The sequence below is a fragment of the Dunckerocampus dactyliophorus genome, chromosome 4 (genome assembly GCF_027744805.1).
Source record: "Dunckerocampus dactyliophorus isolate RoL2022-P2 chromosome 4, RoL_Ddac_1.1, whole genome shotgun sequence".
NCBI lineage: Eukaryota > Metazoa > Chordata > Actinopteri > Syngnathiformes > Syngnathidae > Dunckerocampus > Dunckerocampus dactyliophorus.
This window is the reverse complement of record NC_072822.1, coordinates 33011494-33024030: the sequence shown is the minus strand read 5'-3', so window position 1 is coordinate 33024030 and position 12537 is coordinate 33011494. Positions and strand designations below refer to the sequence as shown.

At 42.3% G+C, this 12537-nt stretch overlaps 1 protein-coding gene across 3 annotated transcripts; it reads right to left on the bottom strand.

The window, feature by feature from the left end:
* Window positions 1-140: 140 nt before the first annotated feature.
* Window positions 141-8273, bottom strand: LOC129180505 (zinc finger protein OZF-like). Of its 3 annotated transcripts, none has more exons than XM_054775046.1 (3): window positions 8135-8273; window positions 4226-4456; window positions 142-1830 (listed from the first exon to the last, which is right to left on the bottom strand). In XM_054775046.1, the coding sequence occupies exons 1-3, from the start codon at window positions 8238-8240 to the stop codon at window positions 572-574; spliced, it is 1596 nt and encodes a 531-aa protein (XP_054631021.1). In that variant the 5' UTR covers window positions 8241-8273; the 3' UTR covers window positions 142-571. The 3 variants fall into 3 exon arrangements, with proteins under 3 accessions (XP_054631023.1, XP_054631021.1, XP_054631022.1); XM_054775047.1 differs by having other exon boundaries at window positions 143-1830; window positions 4274-4456; XM_054775048.1 differs by lacking the exon at window positions 4226-4456 and having other exon boundaries at window positions 141-1830; window positions 8135-8249.
* Window positions 8274-12537: the final 4264 nt, after the last annotated feature.

The following is a 12537-nucleotide window of genomic DNA, read 5'->3' as shown; positions in this document are numbered from 1 at the left end:
TTTACAGAAAATTCACTAAGTTAATGACGACATTCAAGATACGCCCTCTGCTGGACATTTCATAGCACTGCATCAACATGTTAAAAGTCATGGAAGCTTGAACCTTTTTATATACAGCGCAGCGGAATTATGAATTGTTCAACAAATATGTACAGGGATGCTAAGTATTTTTCCGTATCACTTTATTTTTAGATTTTCACAGGCATGTTTGTGAAGAAATTATGAAGTCTTGCAACAGCTTTGTCTTCATTGGAGTCGGTTTAACTTGGTGTTTCGACACGAGAGCACGAGAATAACATTTGTCTGCACTTCTGCGTGTTTGCTCGCACAGGGGTCACTAGGTTTTAAGAACCGCGGAGGGAGGGCTTAGCCCCCAGGATATACAATTTATACTATTTTAATCTCACGTGATTGGAATTTGATCAATTATACAGTATCATGCATTCCTTCACAGTTCCTTTTACATTCTCATAATGCAATCACTTACCAAACCACACAGCCACGGCCGGCCTAATTGTCCATTCACAGAATACAGTTGATTGACTTAAATAAATAAATAAAACATAGTCCATCAGTGACTCTGTCTCTGCATGTGTCTATTCAAAGAGGATCTGCAAGAAAATTTATGACCACAAAGTGAGCAACTAAAACGTTTTTCTCCTGTGTGCGTTCTCATGTGACTATTTAAAGTGGACCTCTGAGAAAAGGCATCGCCACAAACTGAACAACAGAAAGGTTTTTCTCCAGTGTGTCTTCTCATGTGTCGATTTAAAGAGGCTATCTGAGAAAACGCATCGCCGCAAACCGAGCAACAAAAAGGCTTCTCTCCCGTGTGTGTTCTCATGTGTGTATTTAAAGACGATATCTGAGAAAATGCATCGCCACAAACTGAGCAGCTGAAAGGCTTTTCTCCCGTGTGTGTTCTCATGTGCCTATTTACAGATGATATCTGGGAAAATGCCATGCCACAAAGCGAGCAAGTAAAAGTTTTTTCTCCTGTGTGTGTTCTCATGTGACTCTTTAAAGTGCATGTCAGAGAAAATGCATCACCGCAAACTGAGCAAGTGAAAGGTTTTTCTCCTGTGTGTGTCCTCATGTGTGATAACCTATTTGTCTTGGTAGAGAATCTTTTACCGCAAACGGAGCAACAGAAAGGTTTTTCTCCTGTGTGGGTTCTCATGTGCGACAGCCTATTTGTCTTGGTAGAGAACGTTTTACCGCAAACTAAGCAACTAAAAGGTTTTTCTCCTGTGTGCGTTCTCATGTGTGATTCCACATTTGTTTTGCTCGACAATCTTTTACCACAGAAAGAACAACTGAAGGGTTTCTCTCCCGTGTGCGTCTGCATGTGCCGAGTGAGAGAGCTCTTTTGAGTAAATCTTTTGGCACAAACTGAGCAGGTTACAAGTTTTTCACCAGGTTTCTTTTTAGAGCGTTCAGAGTCACAGTCTGCAGGGCTGCTCAAGGGTTCATGGGTGTCGTCACAGTCTTGAGCCTCTGGAGAGTGTGCCGTTGGGTCGTCACTATCTGAGAGAGGAGATAAGAGGTTGTCGGATTGTGATCCTCCACAGTTGTCTCCATTGGCTTCTGTTGTCAAGTGGTGTGATTTGTCTTCATGGTCTTCAGTCTTCACCGAGACAACAGTCAGTGGCAACTTTTTGAGATCAGCCTCCTCCAGCCGGAGAAGACAGTCTTCCTCCTGAGTGATCCAGAGTTCCTCCTCTTCCTCTTTCACTTTGGGGGACTGTAGAGCCTCCTGCTTCAAAGTGGAGCTCCCGCCCTGTGCCTGAGGGGGACGTTCTTCTTGATGACCAATCATCTGCTGGACATCTGCAAGACAAGTATGAATGATTGTGGAATATGATGTTGACCAAGTTTGTGTTAACAAGGTGATGCTTTATGAAAAGCAATGTATAAATCTGTTTTTGTACAAAGGATTATAGGCCTTGGCTCTTGTGGTTAAGGTTTCGGGACACCAAATGTGGTGGACTATTAATGCTGCACTTGGGCTAATAAAGAAGTTTACTTTACTAAAAATGTAAAATAATCATTCACGTTGTTCAAACTGTTACAGTTACAGTTTAAAAATGTGGTCAACCAGGGGTGTCCATAGTGCGGTTTGGGGGCCATTTTTGTCCCACAGCTTGCTTTTTATTGACCCGCGGCTTATTCGGAATATAAAATGTGTTATTCATGAGATATACTATTCGATATTACACAAATTTCCTTTGTTGCTTACAACACAAAGCTCATACAGAGTATAATATAGAAATCCCTCGCCACATCGCACATCGAATTTCGCGGCTTCACTCTCACAGTTTTTTTAAAAGTCTATTAATAAATCATGTTGTTTCGTGGATACATACGGCCTATTATTCGTAAAAAAATTATTTATGTATTTCTTTGCCTAGATTGAGCATTTTCAAGCATCAAAATGGCTAAATAAGATATGTAGTACTCTGGGTGTCAGTAATGTTACACGGGCTACTGTTGCAGCCGTAATCCACTCAACCGTGAACCCCCGACGTCACTTCCTGTCCTTCACACGTCCGGAACACACACGAGCATAAGTCTTATTTCCAGTATGTCTTCAATGTCTTATTTTCCCTGATTATGTCTACTATATTGGGTAATAGGAGTGTAACGGTGACTATAGGGGTGTTAGTTCATGTTTAGAGGGCTCTAATAATGTTAAAAACTGTATTAAGAAGGTCACAAACAGGTTTTGTATGCTACAACTATGAAAATATTTGATTTATAAATAAGGAATCTGTTTCCTTTAAGCTATGTAGTTTCATGTTTTGCATTTTTGATCCCTTACTGTTAGAAAGCCCATTATTTTTACATGCTTATGTCCTTTATGCTTCAAAAATCATGTATGTCCTTGGCCGTTGTTATGCTGCACTTTGTTCAGCGGTCAGTGAAGGCACCATAGTTGTGTGCTGTGATGCTGATTGAAACTTCTGCGTACACGACTTTCCCCGTCCGCTGCACAGACACGCTTTCTTGCGCTTCATCCTCGTTTCCCAAGTTGATGCTGTGCATGAATGCATAAGGTGAGGTTCAATAACATTGTTGAAGCTGTGTAGCGTGCTAACGTGCAGAATTTGTTCAGTGCGCAATTTCGTGTTCATTAATGCTTTTTAAGCTAACCGTATGTCCATTTATTTCATTAATAAGCCTTGTATTGAGTTCATTTCCTTATTGAGTTCTATACCTTATGTGTCCTTGTTGCCGTGGTTATTACTTCCGTGTGTAACGTTAGTTGTATGACTTCACCAGTCATTCTGTGCGTGCCGTGTTGTTGCAGAACACATTGGAACGCATCACACAGAGCACATTTGCAAATAAATTCACCAGACAGATGACAAACCTTTGGCCGCTTTAAACCAGTACAGTTGTCCCTCGTTTGTAGCGGTTAATTGGTTCCAGACCTGACCGCGTTAAATGAATTTCCGCAATATAGGATTCAATGTTAATAAATGGAATATTTTTGTAGAGTACAGAAAACCTGTTCATGGCTTTTGTAAATATGTTTTTATAAAACTTTATTAGAGCCCCGTGGACATGAAATAACACCCCTACAGTCAACTTTACCCTTCCATTATTTATTGTTTACACCACATTGCAACTCTTATGCTTAAGAACTTAAGAAGCCAAAAGTGTTTCACTTCCGCACGGGATGGGAGGAGAACTTTTTTCCACTCTATCATGTCGGACAAGCCATGGCTGACTTCAAGACTTCATGCTGTTAAGGTATGTCATGTAAGGTAATGTATCAATGTTTTGTGCCATGATTGCCACCTAGTGGCCAGAGTATTACCTATCACTGGTATTGCAATATGTTTTGACTAATAATAGACCACAGACTACCACAACACAGTGATTATTTATCAATTACATTACATTAATTTAGGAAATAATGCGATATAGCCAGGGAGCGATAATCCAACCGCGATATTGCAAGGGATGACTCTACATCCCAGGAGACCCTCTCCGTTATACATACGGTACCCAAAATGAACCAAACGGTAACCTTAAAACTGGGGTACGCACTGAACTGTGGTTACGGCGTATCGTTGGCGTACGTTACACCCCTAACTATATCACTCATTGCCCAGTTTGTTGTCTAAGGTCCAAGTTGTCGCAAACTGCGTTGGCAAGTATGAGCATTGCTCACTGGGCACTTGCATGATGTGAACACGGTGCTAAAACCTAAGTATACCTCTGTTGGAAAGCATTGCATTCGAGGTTATCTGGCTGTTCTCCTCACTTGGACTGTGATGAAGCTGTGAGGACTCAGATGGTTTGTCTTCATGGTCTTCAGTCTTGACAGAGACACTAGTCAGTGGCGACTTGGTGAGATCAGCCTCTTCTGGCCGGAGATGATGTTCTGCCTCCTGAGTGGTCCAGAGTTCCTCCTCTTCCTCTTTAACGTGGGGGAGCTGATGGACGTCTGCATGACACAAGCAACACAAACACGCTGTAGCTCATAGAAGCGGTGGTGTCCTTCTGCACACGGAATGACCATGATCCACTGGTAACAGTTATCCCTCGCAACATCGCGGTTCCGCTTCCACTACGTCGCCAAGATGCCGACGATCACTGCACACTTGCCATCATGGGGTGTGTGTAGGGCGACATCCGGCGAACGCACCAGTTCCTGTTTAGCGCCCGCCTTCCCGCTGCGTTATTGGCTGCCTTTTCAACGATTGCACATGCATTTGTAGCCAAAATATATTATTAGAAGGGGTGCAAGATAGATATCGGTGCCATAATTATCAGGCCAAGATGGGGAATTATGACATGATACCGATAATTATTAGGTAACCGATAATTTAAGAAAAAAAAACAATCCAAAGAGGCGAGATTACCCATACTGTGCTGTAGCTGAATTGAGGTGAGCAAATCAAGCGCTCCTTTTTTCTCCTGTCGTAACTTCTTCTGAGCTCACTTGTACACAAACATTCACTGTTTCAGGTGGAAGACTCGTGTGCTAATTGCACTGAATGCTCGGTGATGAGGAGAAAAAAAACACTGAGCTTCAATGCATCAAACCTTATCAGCCACCTGAAACGCCAGCATCACTACCTGCTGCCCGGGGCTCGTTCCTATCACCGGTGCGTTTGAAAAGTGCAAAAAAGTTGGCCAGAGACAACCTGAGGGCTAACGCAATCTCTGATTTCCTCATGGAAACGATGGCGCTGATGACCAGCCCTTTAACATTGTTGAAGATACCAGCTTTTGTCAGCTCGTCAACCCCTTGGAGCCACAGTTTGTACTTTTGAGACGCTGCTTTTTTTGGTTCTGTTAATAGTAGCGATGTCATGATATATGGTTTGAACAAATGTAAAGGTACAGTTTGTCAAATCCAACTTAGTTTGAGTCCTTCTTACCTCCAGGTGTGCACAAACTACAGTTAAATCCAAATTTAACAAACAATATAATAATAATATAAAATAATATAAGTTATCGTTTTGAAAAAATATATCGAGCACCCCTAATTATGAGATTATTTGCAGTACACCTATGGGAACCTTTTTTTTTTTTTTTGCCTTTTTTGATGTATTTGTGTCATTTATATCGTCATTGTTACAAAACTAGAAAAATCTGCAATATTTTTACAAGAACAAAGTCAAAATATTAAGAGAAAAAAGTTGTAATCTAACGAGAAACAAAACAAGTATAAAATTTTAATTTTGGGAAAATTAGCTTCCGGGAAAAGTAAGATAACATTACAAGAATAAAGTAAAAATTTAATGGCAATAAAGTCATAATTTACGAGAACAATAGGTAATAGGTATTAACTTAAATAACTTTCTACAAAGTCCCTTTATGAAGTTTGGTCCATTTCCTTGTATTAATTGAAGGCGGGGTGTCCAAACTATTTCCAGGGCCACATTGTGAAAAATGAAAGGATGCAAGGTGTCACGTTTCGCAGGACAGGAGCTAGCGCTTCCTGTCTTGCGCTGTTATTTTGGCAAGCTGTGCTTCCGGCTCGGTGGAAGAGGCAGGTGCTTCACTTCTGGTGCCCGCGCAGCTGTCGCCAATTAGTAGCTGTTAAAAGGCCAGCGTCGTCATACGTACGGCGCTGGCTCATTGAGTTTGTCACTCGTGCGATAACTTAGACTACCTACTTACCTGTGCCTTGGAATGTACCTGTCAGTTTTTCCCACAGAGCTTTCCTCTCTGTCGCGTTTTGTTCCCATGTCTGATTTGTGAGTATCTGAACGATTAAAAACGTTTTATTTTTTGGCACACCGTCGCCTCATCTCTGCATACTGGGGGTCAAGCACTTGACAGCCGCCACACACTCGTGACACAAGGGCCACGTTGATAGTTTGTAAACCAACACATGTCGATATGCTAAGAAGTTAAATGCATATTTCAAGACAAAACTGCAACTCAGCTTTGTGAAATAGGTGAAAAGGCATAGTATGAACTTTGATCTTGTCTTTTTTTTGGTTTTTGTTTTTTTTATTTTCCAGGTATTTCGACTTACTTCTTAAATAGTCTTGGAAAATTTTAATTTTGTAATTCTATTCTATTTTAGTCCCACAATATTATAACTGTAATCCCATAATATTCTAACATTTTCTCCAACCTAATTTTCCAAAAAATTACAACTTTATTTTGTTTTGTTTCTCATTTTAAAACTTTTACAAAAAAACATTTTTTCTTTAACATTTCAACATTCTGCTACTAAAATGACTTTTTTATTCTCGTAAAATTGTGAGTATGGCTTAACAGCTTTTTTCATTCCTGCTGTAGTTTTCTTTTTCCAACAATTTCCTTTTAGATTTTCTTTTGTAATTTCTTTCTGAATTATGACTCTTGTAATATAACTTTTTTCCACAACCCAATTTTCCAAAAATTACAACTTACTTTTGTTTCTCATAACATTCCAACTTTTAAAAACAATATTTTTTCTTTACAATTTCAACTTTGTGCCTGCACTATTGGTGATTAGTAATAACATCACAACGTTACTGTTGTAAAATTACGACTTTCTCCCCTCAGGTTACAACTTTTTTCTCATTTGACTACTTTGACTGATTTTTTTTATTTTTTTGCTGTTGGTGTTTTTTTTGTTTGTTTTCTTGTGAAATTAGATTGTGCTGTAAGGCAGTGGTCCCCAACCCCTGGGCCGTGGGTCATTTGGTACCAGGCCGCACAGAAAGAAAACATAATTTCCATTATTTAATTTTTTTTGTTTTATTTTGAAAAGTGGCCAGATTCTCTCTGTTACATCCATATCAATTGACACTTGTCCATTGTGTGTGTGCTAACTTTATCTCATGCCGCATAGATAGACTACTACTGTATTTTTAGCATTTTTCTTTCACCTCATATTTGGTGTCAAATGCTGATACTATGTGGGAATGCATAAAGGTAAGTTTTGATGACTTATTGAGCGCTAATGTGCACATTTGCCTCAAGTGAATTCATGCTAGTGCACTGCCTTTTACCACACACATGAAACAGCCATGTAATCATCTCTCTGGAAAAACTTGGATGGAATTTGAACTGGTGGATGGTGGGTTGGCATTCATTTTGTACTTTTAATTTGATGTTATTTATGTCAGATAAATTAGATCGCTATAATGTACGAACCAACCCCCCCCCCCGTCCGTGGGTCAAAAAAGGTTGGGGACCACTGCTGTAAGGAGCAGATCTGCCACATCCAATATGGCAGACACGCTGACGTACGGCAGCAAGCTAAATGGGGCGTCAACGTATACATGTCAAGTAACTCCGGTACCGCCAAGCTCGCATTAGTGTTAAAAAAAGCATTAGTGTTAACATTAGCACCAGGCTAGATGTAAACAACGGTGACGGACACGGCTGTGATCTCGCGAGACTGGCCGCATTTAACTGTCAAATGGGTTATTTCCTCGGAGGAGTAGCTATCTCTTAAAAATAGTATAAAATTCATACACTGCTTTACCACCCACACAAAGTAACACAATGCATGTGTAAAACAACAATGCTTAACAATAGTGTATACGTCTACATTGGCCGCCATCTTGGATTATAGATTTACGGCACTGTGATCTCAGAAATAAAACTCGTTCATGTTGACTCTTGGTCAGTGAAAGTGAGTCAAATGGTTAAATAGAATATGCAAGCATACCTTCAATGTATAGCACAAATTGAGTCTTGCAAACAGCTCCCAGTTGTTGTCGATGTTGCGCCTTCTCCTCTCTTGTTTGAGAAATATCCTCCTCGTCCGACGCCATCCTTCTTTGGGTCAATTGAGAAATTTCGTCTCGACAAACATTTACCCGTCAAATATTTAAACATGGGAATGTTTTAACGTCGATTATCCCATTGTATAGTCGGACTGACTGCGTTAACTTCCGCTTTTTCCTTCTTAGACGTTGGTTTGCAGCAGCCATTGATCTGTGACGTCACTGGCTGCCATTTTGGCACTACAGTATGGAACTTGCTGCCATGGAGATTATTGCCGATCTATTCTCAGCAAAAGCGTGTAATTGTTGTACATAGTTGCCATGATTAGACAAGCTTGTACTTCTCTCCTGATACTACAAAATTAAGGTTCATGTTTGAATTTAATTCCTGTCATCACCGTGTCCATTTTGTACTCGTCAGCGAGACTAAAACCGCTTTTAGTGGTGAGGTGTGTCAAAATAAGTTCCAGGACTCGTGACACAATGCTACAAGTTTTCCCCTTCGAAGTAATTCCCCTGGAGTCTAACACACTCTCCCATCCTCCTCTGCCAAGCCTTCATGCACCCCTGGAAGGATTCTTCCGGAATCCTCCGCAGCTCCGTCATCACGGCCGCCTTGATGTCGTCCACGTCTGCAAAATGGATTTTCTTGATGACCCCCTTGATCTTGGGATAAAGGAAAAAATCCCAGGGAGCCAGGTCGGGTGAGTCAGGGGGTTGCTCCAGCACGGCGATGTTCTTCTCGGCCAGGAACTGTCGGATGCTCAGGGCATTGTGGGCAGGCGCGTTGCCATGGTGAAGCAGCCATGAGTTTTCCTGCCACAACTCGCCCCTCTTCTCGCACACCGAATGAAGCAAACGCCTCAGGATGTCTTTGTAGACGTGCTGGTCGATGGTCTTGCCCTGGGGCAAGAATTCGCAGTGGACGATGCCCCTAACGTCGAAGAATGCAAAAAAAACGACTTTGACTTTGGACGGTCTTGCTTTCTTCGGCCTTGGCGACGTCGGACTCTTCCACTGGAGGCTCTGGTGTTTGGTCTCTGGGTCGTACTTGAAGATCCATGACTCATCACCGGTGATGACTCGCCCTAACAAGGCCGGTTCGGTTTCAAGATGCTCGAGGATGTCCTGACACACTTGCACGCGCCGATCCTTCTGGTCCTCGTTCAGGACTTTCGGCACAATCTTTGCGCAGACTTTCCGCATGGCCAAATCTTCGGTGATAATCTTCCAGACGTTGTCGCGGTTCATGCCCAGCTCGTTTGCGATCAGTCGAACGGTCGAACGACGATCTCTGCTCAACATCCGCCTGACGCGCTCAACGTTGGCCTCGGTCCTGCTCGTCGTGGGGCGTCCGCTCCTGGGGTCGTCTTCCACGTCCTCGCGCCCCTCTCTGAACCTCTTGCACCACTCAAAAACACGCGAGCGGGACATGGTCTCGTCTCCGTACACTTGCTGCAGCAATCCCAGCGCTTCTGACGGAGTTTTCCCCAACCGGACCAGAAACTTCAGGTTTGTCCTTTGCTCGGTGCCCGTCGCTTGAAGACCTGAAACAGAGGATATGCACAGTATATAAAAGCATGTGGAAAAAACTTCAATGGCTGCAGCATCAGGCGGTTTACATACTCCAGGGGAAAACCTCGTCGTTTGAGTTTGACAGCCCTACAACCTTTCAGGCATCTCGTGTAATTAAAGTTTCTCTGCTCTGAATCAGTTGTGTTCCTCTTGGTGCGATTCCTTTTGTGCACGGGCAAATCAAAATACACCGTGTGACATCGTTCTTTTCCCTTATTGGTCAGCAGCATGTGAAGAGGAGGAAGATGTGCTGCACGGAACACTGAATCAAACAGCATCATAAACACAACACCGTCTTTGTTTAAAACTTTAATAATGATATGGAGATTCTAGCAAGCTACAATAGACACACAAATAGACATTATGAGAGAAAAACGACTACAATGTTACTAAGGACTTGAGTCATTGGTAAATACTGTAAATGTACATTTTTTCAGAGATTTAAATGTGTAATTATTCATTCATTATTAAAGAGTAAATACTAACACAGAGGTTGTTAAGGCACAATGACTTACAAGGACATATTAAATAGAATGAACCTTTACTACTGTATTTGTCCCGCAAGGGGGACACTGACACTTTTGCTGATCTCTCTGTTAGCACAAACTGGACACGTCTCCTGGATGTGTCTCCATGTGTGCTGCCTTAAAGGATTCACTGGAAGGAACTGTTGTTCTTCTCAGGGCTTTGAATCGATCCCAACTGGACTGTTCAGGTTGTCCTAGAAGACGTTTCGCCTCTCATCCGAGCAGGCTTCATCAGTTCAAGACTAGGTGGGACACACACCAGGCAAACTAGATAGGACAGCTCTCGTCTGAGAACTTGGTGCAAGATCCAAGAATGATTAGGCTTATTAGTGGTGTCGTTTGGGTGGTATCACCTTCCCATTCAGATGTAATGGTGGTCATGGACCCACCTGCAACCAAGATGGCTGTGCCTTGTTTATTAGTTAGAGGCTAAATGATTTAATATTTTAGGAAGGGATGAAAGGTGCTGTTGCAGACCTCCCCCTCTGTTCAGAGATGGCTTCTCAATCTTAACGAAGATGGCTTCGCTCACTCCTCTTTCAAACCATGTCTTCTCTGTCCAAAATGTGTACATCCTTTAGAGGATAAATAAATTGGACCTAACAACTAAAAGAATTTTCTCCTGTGTGTGTTCTCATGTGTCGAACCAAATTACCCTTCTGAGAGCACCTTTTACCACAAACTGGGCAACTAAAAGGTTTTTCTCCTGTGTGTGTTTTCATGTGTTCTACCATGAAGATCTTTCGAGAAAATCTCTTATCACACACTGAACAACTAAAAGGTTTTTCCCCCGTGTGTGTTTTCATGTGTGATACCATGAACATCTTTCGAGAGAATCGTTTTCCACACAGCGGGCAACTGAAGGGTTTTTCCCCCGTGTGCGTTCTCATGTGTAATATCACATAATCTTTTCGAGAAAAACTTTTACCACAAACTGAACAACTAAAATCCTTTTCTCCCGTGTGTGTCAGCATGTGAACATTTAAAGAGACCTTTTGGGCAAATTTCCCACCACAGATCGAGCAACTAAAGGGTTTGTCTCCTGTGTGTGTTCTCATGTGTCTATTCAAATTGCACCTCTGCGCAAACGTATCGCCACAGACTGAGCAACAAAAGGGTTTTTCGCCTGTGTGTGTTCTCATGTGCGATGCCAAAATTGGCCTGTCGGCGTAAATTTTACCACAAACTGAACAACTGTAGGGTTTTTCTCCCGTGTGCGTTCTCATGTGTCTCGTCAAATTGCACTTCTGAGCAAATGTATCGCCGCAAACTGAACAAGTAAAGGGCTTTTCGCCTGTGTGCGTCCGCATGTGTTGATTGAAAGCACTCCTAAAAGTGAAGGGTTTTCCACACACCGAGCAGGCAAAACGTTCTTTTCCTGTCTCCTTTTCAGAACATTCAGAGTGTTTGCTGTCAGTGTGAGTCCTCATATCACCTTCGCAGTCTCTACCGGTGGTCACACGTCCATGGGTGATGCCCCTGGCGTCAGCCTCACCATCTGACAGTGGAGCTAAGAAGTTGTCCACTTGGGGTTCATCTTCATCGTCTTCAGTCTTCACAGACACAACGGTCAAATCAGCATCCTCCAGCCCTTGAAGACGCTCTCCCTCCTCAGTGATCCAGTGTTCCTCCTCTTCCTCTTTAACGTGGGGGGTCTGTGGTGCCTCCCGCTCGAAAGTGGAGCTCACCCCCTGTGGCTGGGGGGGATGTTCTTCTTGACGACCAATCATCTGTTGGACTTCTGCGGGACACAAACACACTTTAACTCAGACATGTCAAATATTACACAGTGCATCAAATATGTGGAAAGGCAGAAGCTGTGCTGGTGTCCTACACGTGGGACGACCATGATTATTGATGACCAATTATTCCGTAATGTGTCACTTTTAAAAAAAAATCTGTTTAACAATTGGTCACATGGTTGTCCCACAGGTGCGTGTATGTGACGTGTACATTGTCTGATGAACTCACACACCCACAACAAGACTTTTTTTTTTTTTTAACCTATGATGGAATGTTTGCACCAAAGAGGATATAAATTGCATTAAAGGTTCCTGGAGATGTGACTTCATCGGACTGTAAAGATCCAGGTATATTTTAACTACTGTGTTTATGCTTCTCGGCTTACATTAAGGTCTTATTTCTTTGATGACTTTCACTCAGCTTTCTGTTTGTTGGGTGTTCTAGCCTGGTTAGGATCGCATTTGGTCACATCGTAACCGGTGATTTTGAGAGATGGGTCT